This window comes from Sparus aurata, chromosome 22 (assembly GCF_900880675.1).
Source record: "Sparus aurata chromosome 22, fSpaAur1.1, whole genome shotgun sequence".
Lineage (NCBI taxonomy): Eukaryota > Metazoa > Chordata > Actinopteri > Spariformes > Sparidae > Sparus > Sparus aurata.
The window spans coordinates 21,364,835-21,379,340 of NC_044208.1; the positions used below are offsets into that span (position 1 = coordinate 21,364,835).

At 44.1% G+C, this 14,506-nt stretch overlaps 1 protein-coding gene across 1 annotated transcript in view; it reads left to right on the forward strand.

Annotated features, from left to right (window-relative positions):
• The window catches only part of LOC115574041 (low density lipoprotein receptor adapter protein 1), a 53,134-nt gene that overhangs the window by 21,762 nt on the left and 16,866 nt on the right, over positions 1–14,506 (forward strand). Inside the window, exons 2-4 of the mRNA XM_030405223.1 lie at positions 1,948–2,090; positions 5,303–5,415; positions 13,792–13,906. Coding sequence (XP_030261083.1) covers positions 1,948–2,090; positions 5,303–5,415; positions 13,792–13,906 — 371 coding nt within the window. The remainder of the gene's footprint in view (positions 1–1,947; positions 2,091–5,302; positions 5,416–13,791; positions 13,907–14,506) is intronic.

Consider the following 14,506-nt stretch of genomic DNA (forward strand, 5'->3'; position numbering starts at 1 on the left):
ATATCGCACATAATCTGTGCAAAGTCTGACTGTGTATCCCCGGCAATGTCTGCTCAGCTGTGGCGTTTTCTCTGCCAGCTCTCTTGCTGTCTGTCTGAGCGTTGCAAACATTCTGCTCAACAAACTAGAGGAAGACGATCTGAGAAGACAGACAGACTCTGAGAGACTTTTTTAAAGTGAATATTTTAAGGGCTGTGACACATTTCTGTCAAGGTGATCTATCCCGAAACCTGAACCCCCGCTTTCAAAACAGCTTCTAATTTGATCTCATCCTTGGAGTGTTAGGACTGTTTAAGTGGATTATGTGACATTTATCTGACATTTGCAAGCATCCATCTGCAAGAATAAAATGTTCCTTCCCCACAAAGCCAAAATGTGATAACTGCATCTTTATTACAAATTTAGCTGCAACCAAAATCAGACTTGCTGGCATTTATTTATCCATCTAACAATATTTTCATGGATGACAAATGTATAAATCCAAAGTAAGAAGCGTATTAAGTGAAAAAGTTGCAACAAAACACAGCTAAAAAATGAAAGATCAGCCAAGAGAGCCAAATCTCTAAAGCTGACTAGAGATAGCCACAGCTAGACGGCAGCCCTGACCTTTATGAATAAATCGAATTTGGTGGACAAACATTCATAGGATAGTTTGCGGACCCCCATAAGTAAGACAGAAACTTACGTCAGTCATGGGGAATAAAAACAGTTAAATTAGTCCTGCTAAAAGTTAACTAGTCTGATGTTATTTTAGCAGAGTAGCAGTAACTGCCAGATCAGTTATGACTGATACAAAGTTAAGTGTGGTCAAGCAAATTCTTTTAAATAAGTAATTTAAATGTAGTAACTAGTCACTCTCAAAACAACATGATCGCTGCAACATATCAGCGCCTACGTTGAGTATCTATTTCAGTTACGTAGTGTATGTGACGTAACTTAGCTGTGTTACCCTACTGAAGTATTGCATCTGCTGAGAAACATTAAACGCACAACGTAAGGCAAACATGGGAGAAGGAATCCGAAGTTGTCGTTTCAGAGGAGGATCGGCTGAATGTGCGTCTTTGCAATCTTCTGCGAGTTCGGGTCTTCGGAGAGAGTTCTGTTAAGTGGAGTTTTGATCAGATCTTTGTGTACCGGCAGGTGTGATGGGAAGAGGTTTATGTTGGAGGAAATGGTGGTGAACAGCTGGCAGATCATTTCCAAGTGTTTTGGGGCCGCCCAGCCGCTCAGTCATATTGGCAGGAGGCAACACAAACATTTATTTGGGCAAACGTTGCAGCTCATTTATAAGCGAAAGATAAATGCCTACCAAAGATATTATTAGCTGCCAGCAAGAAAAGCAGTAACAGGAAAATTGGTACAAGCAGAACCTCCATCGTAGTACAACTGTTCCTCTCCTGGTTGAAAGTCCTGCTCTTGTTTGACCCGACCCGTGCCCAGCCTCCTCCTTTGCCGCTGTTATAATTGCTACGCCCAGTAGAGGTCGCCGCCTAACAAGAAACCTAAATTTGCGAGGTAATGAGCTGCTTTGGCATTCGATCCGTGTGTTTCTTTTTCTGAGGACAGGCTGAAGCTGGAAGAACAAATTGTTGAAACTGTGTTTTTCCCTTGATGATTTTCCCTGAAGTTTTTCCAAAGTCTTACATCGGCAATTTTATTGTCGTAAAATAATAAGGCCCCAAAAGTGCACAGAATAAAAGGAGTAAATCCTAACCATCTGTTCCAGTTTACACAGTCAGCTTAAGAAAACATTAAACCCTTTTTTTTCTCTACTTAAGCTTTTCAGGAATTACTCCCCTCTGCCTTTTTATTTTTTTTTAGGACAGAATATTTGTACAGAACGTTTTTTCAAGGCTACAATTTTTTTTCTTCTAATTCTGTTCCCTTGTCTGGTCATATCAGAGCATTTTTGTGATTTCCTCTGTCCTGTCTTTTTTGTCCAACCAGAGCTGCCAGAGAATTGGACGGACACCAAGGAGACTCTGCTGGAGGGGATGGTGTTCAATGTGAAGTACCTGGGAATGACTCTGGTGGGCCAGCCCAAGGGAGAGGACATGGCCTCGGCTGCCATTCGCAGAATCGTCGCCACAGTGAGTCACCGGTCCCGTTCTGACTCATGTGATAGAATTTAAAATTGACTCTGACATTTTGTGATCACTGCCTGTCCTCGTCCTGCCCGCTGCACCTGGATTTCCGACTTCCGCAAAACAGTGTTACACGAAATTCTATCAGCGAGGTCAGCGTCTTCAACGCCGGCATGACATTTCAAGAGTGACATTGTGAAGATTTCAATTACAGCGATGCTTTTTATAGAAATTCTCCCGAGGATTTGTGAAATTACAGCCTCAAACTGCAGTGCACATCATGAATGTGTGAACTTTAATGGGGAATTTTTTTTTTTTTTATCCATCATCCCTTATTCTGACGACGCAGGACAGTATTTTGGGATTTAAATCGCTGCACCATATCTACAGTTTAATACTAAAACTTTGGGTACCACTACAGGCGATAAAATGGCGACAGAATTTGAAGATTAAATGTACTTTTTGTGTTTAATTCTCATGGCCTCAAAACTACTGTGGACTCTTTCATAATCAACCACTTCATTATTCATGGGTGAACTTTCAGCTTGGCGTGCAGGACAAACAGTCCATTCAAGAAAAAAAAGTTCTGATTCAAATGTGCCTTTTTAAATATGCATCTGCACTTTTAATTACTTTCAAAGGTGAAATACAGCGTGTGACCTTCACTGCCACTAGTTATCGCATTAGAGCGGCAGCGTCACAGAGGAGAGCAAATGAGCGCATCTGGAAACGCACTGCTCGAGAAGTTCAGATTAAACCGTAAAATGAGGCAGTGCTGATGAAATTTGAATCAGGATTCTGTTGCTGCATAGCGTATTTCTCACCTCCAGCTTTAATCTGAGAAAGTTTGTAACTAGGCCACTATGTAGACAACGGTCGTGGGGAGGACAGAGGGTGACTAACAAGAACTAACATGCATGCAACTAGGCTACCTCAACAAAGAACAGAAAAGGTTTGCTTACGATACACCTTTTCTCGTCAGAGTCTGGTCTGGCCATAACTCCACTATATTTTCTTTTATCGCAAATTGTTGTTTGCTGCTGAAATACTGTTGAAATGTCATATATTTAACCTTTAAAGGAGACCTATTATGCTTTTTTTCTTGAAAGTTAAAAAGGTCAAAGTCTGCACCGACAGAAGCTCCTCTCTCCCACAGAAAGCACTGCTCCTGAAACGCCTCGTCAGTAATCTCACTTTATATTTCATGACTTTGTGACATCAAATTATGTCATCATGTCACACATTTGTATAATCTATGCCTGGCGGCTAGTTTAGCACGCAAGAATTGATTTAGCCAAGGTGCTCTGCTGATATTAGCCGTGCCGGGTCAGGCGTGTGCAAGCTGACCAATCAGAGCACACTGGGTATTCAGAAGGGGGGAGTGCTTAAAGAGACGGGAGGTAAAATGAAATGCGTTTCAGGCAGGTTGTTTTTAAGCACTAAAGCGTGTAAACCTGTTCTAATAGTTACCCAAAATAAGACAATGGACCTGAAAATGAGCACAATATGGGTTCTTTAAAATTGGCGTGCAGGACAAACCGTCCATCCTGGGTAAAAAAAAGTTGAGATTTAAATGTTCTGTGAAATATTCAGCTACTTGTAAACTGAGTAATCTTTTCCTTCACCTTCAACTTTGTGCATTTCTCCTGGCATGTTGTCATAGCTGAGCCATGTTTATATCAAGGTCCCTGCATGGAAACACCACTGCTAATCCCGGATTATCAAGGCTTGCACATGTGCAGCAGTCGACTCATTGATATGATGTTTACCTAACAACACTGAGCCATACAGGGGATTTCTGAGCACGGTTTTTCTACATCAGCCCAGAATCCTGTCAGGTCTCGCAAGACATTCTTGAAATAGACTGTTGCCTTTAAAGCAGGCAGTTTGTAGACGCACAAAACCCTGTCAGCTGCTTGTTTTTCACACACACATACGTATACATTTCTATTTCACGCTCACTCACATGCACACCTTTTCACCAACATTAACGTAGCCTAATGTGTCGGAGGGGGCTTTTCTCTGCAGAAAGAAAAGCCTGACACAGGCAGCCTAATCATAAACCTTCCACTTCTCAATTAGAGACTGAACCGAGCCTAATGGCAGGATTATGATTCAATTGATTTGCACCGGGACAGAAGAAGCTGAAACTCAGTTGTCTCTGTCTGTTCCCTTGGAAACCAATCAACCTGAATGGGATTACTGAATACATTTGTGACATTTTCCATTCGCTACATGCGTCAGTCAGGCGTGATAAGACGAGACCGAGGGACCGAACGTATAGAGAAAAGGGCTGAACTTGGCGTATCTCACGCTGACAGATTGGTTTTTTTTGCCTTGTGGCAAGACACGGGTAACGTGACAGAAGAAAATGTGGCTGTTAGCACTTCCTTACATGAATGAGCTGCCACAGTCAGCCACGGCGCATGTTGCCCTCCCTATTATAATGCCGGTTTCCAACATTGTAAGTGCTGCGGGTTTAAGGAGAACGAGGCGCTCACTGTCTCCAGGGCGTTTAGGCTCCTAGAGCATGCCAAGGCACCGTTCCTGTTGTCCTTCAGAAGACCTTGTTTTTGTTTGAACAGCAAAAGCCCCTCTTTCTTTTCATCCTCGGCTCCTTCCCTGTTGGATTTCGTCGTGCCGGCTGTTGAAATGAAAGAATCTCTAATGCAGGGTGAATGTAGAGATGTGCTGTAAATTATGACATTCTCCTTCCCCTCTGCACTCCTGATTCATGTCACTGATTCTTAACCTGATATCATTTGGGCGTGAAGCGAAAACCTGCTCTCATTTGCCAGCTAATTGCTCGGTAAGGAGGTCATTGTCATTGTCAACAGGCACTCTCGCAGACCGCAAGCTCAGCACTTTGGCCGTATTTTTTTCTGAAACTCCAGATGGAGCGGAGCGGCAGGGTGAGTCGCTGGCTGCCGGCCCGACCTCGAGTACTCGCTCCGGGCTCCACATTGCAGCTCTCCTCCTCCCCCCCCCCCCCCCCCCCCCCCCCGCGTTCTGTCGCCTTTTATAAATTCCCCACATTTCTGGGACAACTCATGCAGGGTGCTTAATTCTGCTCGGCAGCTACTGTCGCATTTGAGGGCTCGCTGCGTTTTAATCAGAAGTGCGATCATCCTGCCCTGCATGTACCGACTGCGAGATTCCCAGTCTGATTTGATATTTTTTCACGTGCACATATGTGTTTTTCTATTTCCTATCCACAGGCCAGAGCCAGCGCTAAGAAGTTTCGGAAGGTAACACTGACAGTCTCCCCCAAAGGCATCATCATCACAGACACAGAGACTACAGACCTCATAGAAAATGTCTCCATATACAGGTAAACTAAAAAGGAGTGGATTCAAATTGATTTTTTTCTAAGAGGCAAATGCGCAGCGGTTGGTCTGACTGAAGCGAGCACTCCAGCAGAGCCCATGTTTGACTGTGCTGAGCCCCCCTCGCTCACTGTAGGCACTTTCAGCCATGCTAGCTGCGTGGCTCCTTGGATGTCAGACTGTTCATCTGTTCATCTGTCTGTCTGTACGTCAGCCGGTCCCATTGCAACCCATTAGCTCAAGACTCAGCTACTGCCTGACAGATCCCCTGACTTCTACTCTACCCTCTGTTTTCTCTTTTCTTCACTCTCCGAATGAATAGAAATCAATTTTATTTATTTATTTGTTTGTTTTTCGTCATGATTAGCACTATCCAATACTTAAGTTTAAAAGATCACCCAAGTTCACCCAACACTTCAAGGTAGGCTTACACAGGTAGGGGGAATTGCAGTCCACAAAACATTTTGGGAGCTTCACGGGAAAATGTTGCAGCAGCGTTCTCCTAAACAACTGAAGACGATGGGGACATAAAGTGTGAATTAAATGGCTCCATCCAGTTATTCGGGTGTCCAATCTAAGTCCCTGGAAGCCCTGGGATCCCAACCTGATGTCAAAACACGTGGTTTACACCGTCGATGTGCGGTCGAGCTTGTGCACCCACTTCAGACGGCATGTGCGCTAACACTTTTGGCGTGAAAAAACAACCGGGAAAAGGGTGTAAATAACGTCGGTTGGGTATCTTGGGCCGTCCAGGAGTCTTGGGTTACACCGGGCAAGCTGTGTTGATCCGTTTTTAAACAAGTCCCCTTTTTTTCAGTTTTTTAGGAGAATGCTCCAACGTGAAATGTTTTGTGGGTGAACTTATCCTCGAAGACTAATATTCAATTAGTCAACATCAGTTCGCATTGTGGGCGTTCTACCATCTATCTCAAAGCGTTGCCATAACTAAGTACTACCTCACACAGGTAACAGCATGGCTTTAGATTTTGATTGAACAAACACCGACTTACCATCATGCTATACAGAGAAAGCTGAAGAATGGCAGGGCTAAATCAGACAAACACTCCAGGAGAGAGCACACGTGCACTTCAGGGTTTAATTTAGATTCCCGCCTAGTACGGTCAGTGTGGAGCCTTTTACTGTTAAATGTTACGAGAGGCAATTACCTCATTAAGGACTATTGGCTTTGTTGCGAATGATTGAAAACATCGCGCAAAGCTTTAAGGACTGTTTCTTTGAATATTCACACGGTTAACTCAAGGAGTAAACGGATGATTTTAAGAGGATCGTTGAGCAATATCGCATAAAAAATCACTTAAGGTGGGTTTATTAAATGCATGATCTCAGTCTTCACCAATCCATTTATTCCTTCTCATTGAACGGTAATCACCTGTGCCTAACAATGATGGTAATCCTTCAAGTTGAGTCCTAAAAACAAAGAAGAGGCCTTATCTGATACAGGAAGACACTGATATCCTCTATGTAGGTCACTTTCCCCCCCTGTCCATTGCCGAGGCTTCTCCTGCCGGATTGAACCGAGCAGTTCTCGGCTCAGAGCCGTTGTGTGTTTCAGGTTTGATCAATTCGCTCGGAGACCAATAATGGGAGGGCAGGAGGGGGGTTGCTAGGGGGGGGATGTCTGCTACTGTGCCTCTGTGTCAATGAAAGCTAACCTTTCTCAGCACCATGCAAGGTTTCATTGTATCCTGAATCATTGAAAAGTGTGTGTGTGCTCATGTGTGTGGTTGTGATATGTTTGGCTGACTTCCTCTCTCTGGATAGCTTCCTGTAATGGACCGGGCCTTGTTACATTGAGGATTACAGTGTAAACATCATATAGTTGGACTATGATTAGAGAGCGGGCTGTGATAAATACTGTGTGTGTGTGTGTGTGTGTGTGTGGTCGCTGTCTATTCATGTGTGTGTATGTGCACACACACACACACACACACACACACACACACACAGGTCCGCATCCCATTCTGATCCACCTTATCAGCGGTAGCAGACCACAGGCCAGGGGAATCAGCCTCGTCTTTGATCTCCTTCTCTTCCCTCCTTATCTCGCCCTCCTCTCCTCCTTCCCACTCTCCTTTCTACTGTCTAGATAGGAATTTCTCTTTTTCTGCTCGTATTAACATAAACAGGGCTCTGAACGCAGGCGTGCCCACGACTAATTGCCCACTTTGAAACTCGCGCCGCCGCTCTCGGCCAACACTCCCCGAGTAATGATACAGGAGAGATTTGAGGGGCCACATGCAGAGCTTGGGTTGACTGAGGATCGATTTATCCCCTTTATGAGACCCCCACCCCCTCACCGCCGCCTCCTTACAGCCCCCTTTTCCCCTCTTCCCCTCTTGCCCCTCCTTTTTCTTGTGTCTTATTTTAGTTGCACATAATCCATTTATTGGCCGGGAGAGGAAGCGAAGGGTGAAAAGAGAAACTGGAGGATGAGAGAATGGATCAAATCACACTGTTTATTGTGCATCACAAATGAGGAAGAAAAGAGTTAGATGCACAAGGTGGATGTGCCCACACATGGATGGGCATTTCCTGTAAGTGTGCACCTCACACAGTGAGTGTGTGTGTACATGTTTGTGTGTTTAGAGTTAATTGTGTATCCGCGCTTAATTTGAGTGGGGTTGTTTCCCCCGGGGGGGAAGCTTAGTGGGGGGTAGAAAAAAAAAACAGACAGGAAGACATTGTGCATCGCATTGGAAATAGGATCCTCGCAGCCATGACCCTCCCACCCCCTCCTCAAACACACAAACCCACATCCACCCACCCACCCACTCACCCATCCATCCACACAAAAACAACGCAGTATCATCTTGTGTTGTTGGCGTTTAAGTTTTCACAGTTTAACAACCCGATATTGGATTCAGCAGCCTTGGCGGCGCACTTCACAGAGCGTCTGATTTGCAGCATCACTCGGGTTTTATTATCACAGGCTCGAACTTCAAAAACCAGGTCTGCCTTGTAGTGCCGCTGTAGGTCCAGCCACTGGCACTGTAGGGATTATGCCAAGGACTTAACCGCACAGGAGGTTAGATTGTATCCTGCAGTGGTTTAACCTTTTTTGAGGTGAATTATTCAACACAGTAGATATCGCTGCAGTTCTGGTCTTGTGATAAATTCCAGAGTTGTCTTAGTCAAAATATAAAATGAGGCAATATTTTGCACGGAGAGAAAAATATGGAGATCGGAGCCTAGATGTACATATGTTGATATGATGATCCAAAATGCGTTTGCCAAGAGCTGTCATTTGACTGTGAGCCAGGAAAACTCAATTTAAAGTTGAAGGACGGGAAGGCTCTGGAGGAGGATGAAAAAGCTGCCCGGTGCATCATTGGCATCAGTGAGGGGAGGGTGAGGTGTCTGCGCGGAGCCAAAGGATATGAAAAGACCATACCCACCCTGCTGCCATCGGACTACTGAGCAGCTTCTTTCCTCAGGTTGTGAGCTTAACCATAAAAGGAAAACTACCCATTGTTCCGACAGGCCCATTATTCCCAAACAAAACAAGTTCGATAAAAACAAAAGCCCACTGCTCCGAAGCTGTTTTTTTTTTTTTTTTTCTTTTTTTTTTTACAAAATTACACACCCTCCCTTGAGTTTCTATCCCTTATTATTATGTTGTCTTGTCAGGGTGAGGGTATGTCATTTGGTTTAAAAGTGTGGAAAGTGTGTATTTTCAGAACAATGGGTCTTCAGAGCACTGGATGTTTGTTTAATTTTGGGATGACGGGCCGGTCCAGTTGGGTGTTCTTCAGGTGACTGGGGTTTTTGGAATAACGGGCCTTCGGAACCGACGGTAACGGCTCCCATAAAGGGACTACAACTTACATTTGTTACCTTGAACCTTGAAGGAACCAGACACTCGGGTTGGCCAAAGCCCCACGTGATATCTAATCTCTTTGGAATGGAAATGTTCAACACCAGAGCTTAGCATGACGCAGGGTGAGAACAGCTAGCCAAAGTTTGAAAAAGGGAATTAGCATAAACCCAAAAAAATTAAAAACTGAATGGCTAACATTTTATGTTTTAGAAGTTCTGGCATGTATGAGTCAAGCTAGCTGTTGTCCTCCTGCTCTCATTATTTAAGCTAAGCTGACCGTCTCCTGGCACTAGCTCCACAGTTCATGCATCTAAAAAAAAAAAACTCCAATTGAATCTCAAAAACACAGACGGTGATACTTGCAACTCCCAATGTGGGGCGGCTCGTTGGGTGGTGTTCCAGCCTCCATCTGGACTGGTGTCGCTGATTCATATTCTGACAGAAGCCCTGAGACGCCGACCGGCATATCAATCAGCCAAAAACATGCAGGTCGGAGAAAAAAAAAAAAGGAGAGCTGGAACCATGACTGACACTCCGCCTGGTAATGATGCATTTGCTCTGACATACTGATAGATTTGTGAGACATGTCTGCGTGATTCCTGAGCGGCTGGTGTTATGCTGAGAATTGCCTGCATGCCGGGATCTGCATGGCCCTCGCGGCATGAGGGGGATGCAGTATTCGGCAGAGCTGGTGTTGAACTTGCCAAGATATGCATGGCTGTTTAAGACAGACACACTGCTTTATGTATGGAGTCCATGTTTGTATGAATAAACAGTCTTAATTACAATTTCTGTAACCTCATAACAGTGTTTATTCATATGAACATAGACTCCATACATGTAGCAGTGTGTCTGTCTTAAGCAGCCAGGGATGCATATCTTGGCAAGTTCAAAACCGAACAGGAAAGGTGCCGGCGTGTTTGTTTTGATGCCCGCTTCTTTGCAGCGAAAAGCACAAGTGCTGTTTTTACATTACTGCACATGTGTCGGGGAAAAAGTTGAACGAAAGTAGTTCATTGTTGCGGTTAAAGAGCATACCTGCTTCGTTGAGCGTATGCAGAGAATTTTGAGGCTTTGAAGTGTGAAGTTTTCTATCCGGGGCTTTGTTCTGTAAATATTTAAATATTTCCATTGATATTCTCTCTCTCTGCCGCACAAACACCGGTGCTCTGCACGGCGAGGAGATCAAAGGCTTGTGGTCCGCGGAGCCCCTTCAGAGATATGATGCAGACTGACAGCTCAGCTTCCGTTGTTCGAGCTCAGAGAGAACTCTGCCACGCCGTCAGTTATTTATTAATTTGCTTTCCGTTGTTGTTTCAAGATGAAGGCCTAATTTTTCTGAATGTGATCCGTCGTGCAGCACATAGGTGGCGGTAATTAAATCGTCTTTTTGTCTTTTATAATGAGCGAAGTCTGCATGCAGGGGGATCTTAACAGACCTTTGCAGACGCACGTATTCATCACACTCCACGCGTCAAGCGAAAAAGAAAAGAAGTGTGTTTGCCAAATAGATGGAGTCACAAATGTGTGTTCACTCCAGTGAGATGCCTTTGTGTAGAGATTCACATTATTGTCACACGGATGCCTTTTTATAATGAACGGTCGTCTGTGTTGCACATATTGTATAGTGCGTTCCTGTTTGTGACACTGCTGCTGTTGATTTAAAGGGGATGCAAGTATCATAATCCACCATCGTCATTTGGTTTTGTCCACAGTTGAGTGTTGAGATCACACTCACACACTGTAGATTCTTGCTGGTACTTATTAGGCTGTGTAGGCGAGATGAGCTGTACCTGCTACGCTCATTTTGCTTATGCTTACGGCCGAGTGTTCTGAGAAGTCAAACAGCGTGTTGTGGACGACGAACAGCACTTCTCGTTCGAATTCATTTGTAAAACTCTCTTGTCTAAGAACTCCTGGTTATCTCCCTACTGCAATGTGCGATAAGAGAGAAGAGTTAGTGCCGATTTTCCACAGACTGGATGTGTTTGCAGACTTTAATCTTCGTGCCGCAGTCTTCATCTGTCGATGGTTGCTTAGAACCTTTGTAACAACTTTACAACTTCGTGGCACTCAGAGTGGGACTTAACTTTTTTGTTTTATTGTATTTTATCACTCTGAAGCGTTGGTTACTTAAAGGGTGACTCCACCAATTTTTTCGACTTTAAAGTGTGTTTACAGGTCTTGGGGAAGTACTACTGCACATGTGGAGAAAAAAAAGTAGTATAAATCTGTCACGGCTCCAGAGGAAGCTGCGTGTAATCGGATAAATCGCCTTCGGTGATGTCGGTGTCTAGTTGCATTGTGGGTAATGTAGGCGCCAGTTTAAAAAACCAAAAAAACTAAAGAAATGTGACTGTCTTTCATTCGATGAAGATAAATTGTGTCACAACATATCAAAATGCAAAAATGACCATTCCCATTGAAAACACAACAGATTGTATCACACTGCAAAAAGATAATACAGTTAGTATTGTTTAGCCCTTGTCTGACTCATTATCTAGTGTATGATATGACTTTTTAATCATTGATTTGCATAGTTATTCATATTATGGGAAAACACATTGAGATTAAGAGAGCACACACACAGCAAGAATCTGTTGAGGCTTAAACAACACAAGTTTGAATAGGAAATAAGTGGAGTTGAGGGTTGCGGGAAATATCGGAGCTGAGGAAAAGTAGATAATGAGTAAATAAGATGATAATTAAATGTATATTGAGCAGTTAGACTACTTTGGTTACATCAGGCTTGTTTTCTGAACTTAAATAGGTCAGCCCTTTCAACTTTCTCTCCGCTCATATTTCTGCAATTAGGGTCCAAATATAAGTTAGAGCACGGGGTGGCGGAGGGAGTAGAAGGGGGGGGAATATACAGAGCCCGGGTGTCCTGGGCATTGCAATGTGGGTCACGCATCAGCGGTGCAAGGCAGCAAACAATCTGACAGAGAGAGAGAGAGGTGTGAAGGCTGGTGATTTTCCTGCCTGTTGTTTGATCGGGTAAATTACATCATTTTTATTCAGTGCCCCTGTTGAAGTGCAGATGAGTGGCCGCCAGCTGCAGATCCCTCTTTTGTGTACAAGTTTGTGTAATGACGGTCAGGTTTTTACACAGCTCAGCACGCCACCGACTGCAGCCCTGTGGCGTCTTTTCTCAGCGATGATGACGATATGCACGCAGAGACACCGAGTGTCTAAGTCTAGTTGAGTGAGATGCAACGATTTGATGTCTTCAAGTCGAGGAAAACCAATAACTTCTGTTGAGATCGATACCTGGGGCGATGAGGATAAAAGCCCCCAATCTGGTCCTTGTGCCACTCATATTAAAGGTTGTTTCTTTAATTACAACAACAAAGGTCTAGTGCATCACTCACAGTGTCTCATTTACACATCTATTTAAAGCAACAAAAAGGACGCACCGCTGCTGCTTCAGGCGACAAAATTGGACGGACACACAGGGTGACTCCGGATCAATACGGCCTCTAATGGCCTGCATAAAGTCCGGCAAACGGGAGCCATCAGGTCCATGTGCGTCGCTTCAGTGAGCCCATGCGGGGGAGCAAAACGGCTCGGTGGACTTCGTCTAGATTGGTTTTAGATAACCATTGAAAAATAACGGGCCGCGGCTGTCAGTGGTTTTGCAGACATTGGGCTTTCTGGAACATTTATTAGATCCAGGAGAGATTGGGCGTGACTGTCGGGAACGAGGTCTCGAGTGCAATGTAGCCACAGCGGAGATAAATTTCGGAATCCGAGGCTTTCCATTTTCCAACTGACAGTGGAAATTCAGATATTTCAACACAAGCCGCGCTTTTTTTATATAACTGTCAGGGAGGTTACTTCAGAAATTGAACAGTTTCTATATCTAATTTCCTGCAGCTTCACGTGCCTTCCTATATTCATTCATGTCCTCCAGAGATAAGGAAGACAAAACTCTCACCTGAACACACTGAATTCAGCATAAAATGTGCACTTATTACGCCTGTGTGTTGGAGTAAAGGATGTCCCCGTGGCTTCATTTACACTACACTCAACTAACTCAACGTGGAGAACCTCGAATCCAGAATACCATATCGGCGTTGGAGTTGTTTCATATTCACACTTTTGTCGCGAAATATGAGGCACCGAAGAGCTCAGTCTCAGATTCCATCTCATCTGTCTCCTGCTCCACTGTTCCCAGCTGTGGGACCCAAAATCAGCATAATATTCATAAAGCGTCGCTCTCATCCCGCTATGATTGGACTGCTTATGCATATGCAAAAAGGTTGAGCGCTGAAGCTAAAAAGTCGTGGCCTATATTGACACGTACGCAGCGTATCGCACTTTGATTTGTGTTTGTGTTTTTTGTTAATGCTGCGTACACGTCGTCCCTTTTGTTCAGTGTGTGTGTCCTGTGATTACAAAGGATGTCGTCCCGTGGTTCCTATCTGCTGCAATTTGCACCATTTATCATCTTAAGTGCACTTATGGCAGGTTGATTGATAGTGTTGGGAAATTAGTATGATGTTTGTTGATTTTTTTTTTCCTTCTTCTTCTTCTCTTCCAGAATCTCGTACTGCACAGCGGATAAAACTCAGGATAAGGTCTTCGCGTACGTCTCCCAGAGTCAGTTCAACGAGACCTTGGAGTGCCACGCGTTCCTCTGCCAGAAGAAGAAGATTGTAAGCGTGCAGCGTGCCAGTTTGTTTTCTAGCAGGGCTTTATATAAGAAGATTGAAGCCAATGTCTGCGTACATCGCTTGTTGTGTATATGTGTATTTATCTGAATGTATGGAATATATGCTGTTGGACTCGAGGTCAGATTCTTTGGGGGGGGGCTGAGTAAATGTGATGAGCTGCACTTGAGGCAGCAAGTAGCCTGAATGTAGGTGGTGTGTGGCTCCATCTTGTGGCAGTTCACCTGACGTCTCATTAGTGCAGCATTTCCCAAAGTTTTTCTCCGGGGAACCACTTTTTTTTTTTTAAACGACTAACAATCGCGACCCACCTCACAACAGGCCTCATGATTGTGACAATTATTACTGACTTTTTTGCATTTCCTTTCTATGATCTTAAAGGGATAAACGAGCAATATCAAAGAGAAGTTGATAAATCACGTCTTTGTTTAATGTACGAGTTAGTAGGCTCATTGTCTGTGTTGATGATACGCATTTTAAATACTTTTATTAATAATCAAACAAATGATGTACATTTAGGAAGAGTAAACAGGCTCTAGCTTTTTTTTCTATGATTCAGTATATGAACTCTCAACAGTTGTTTGG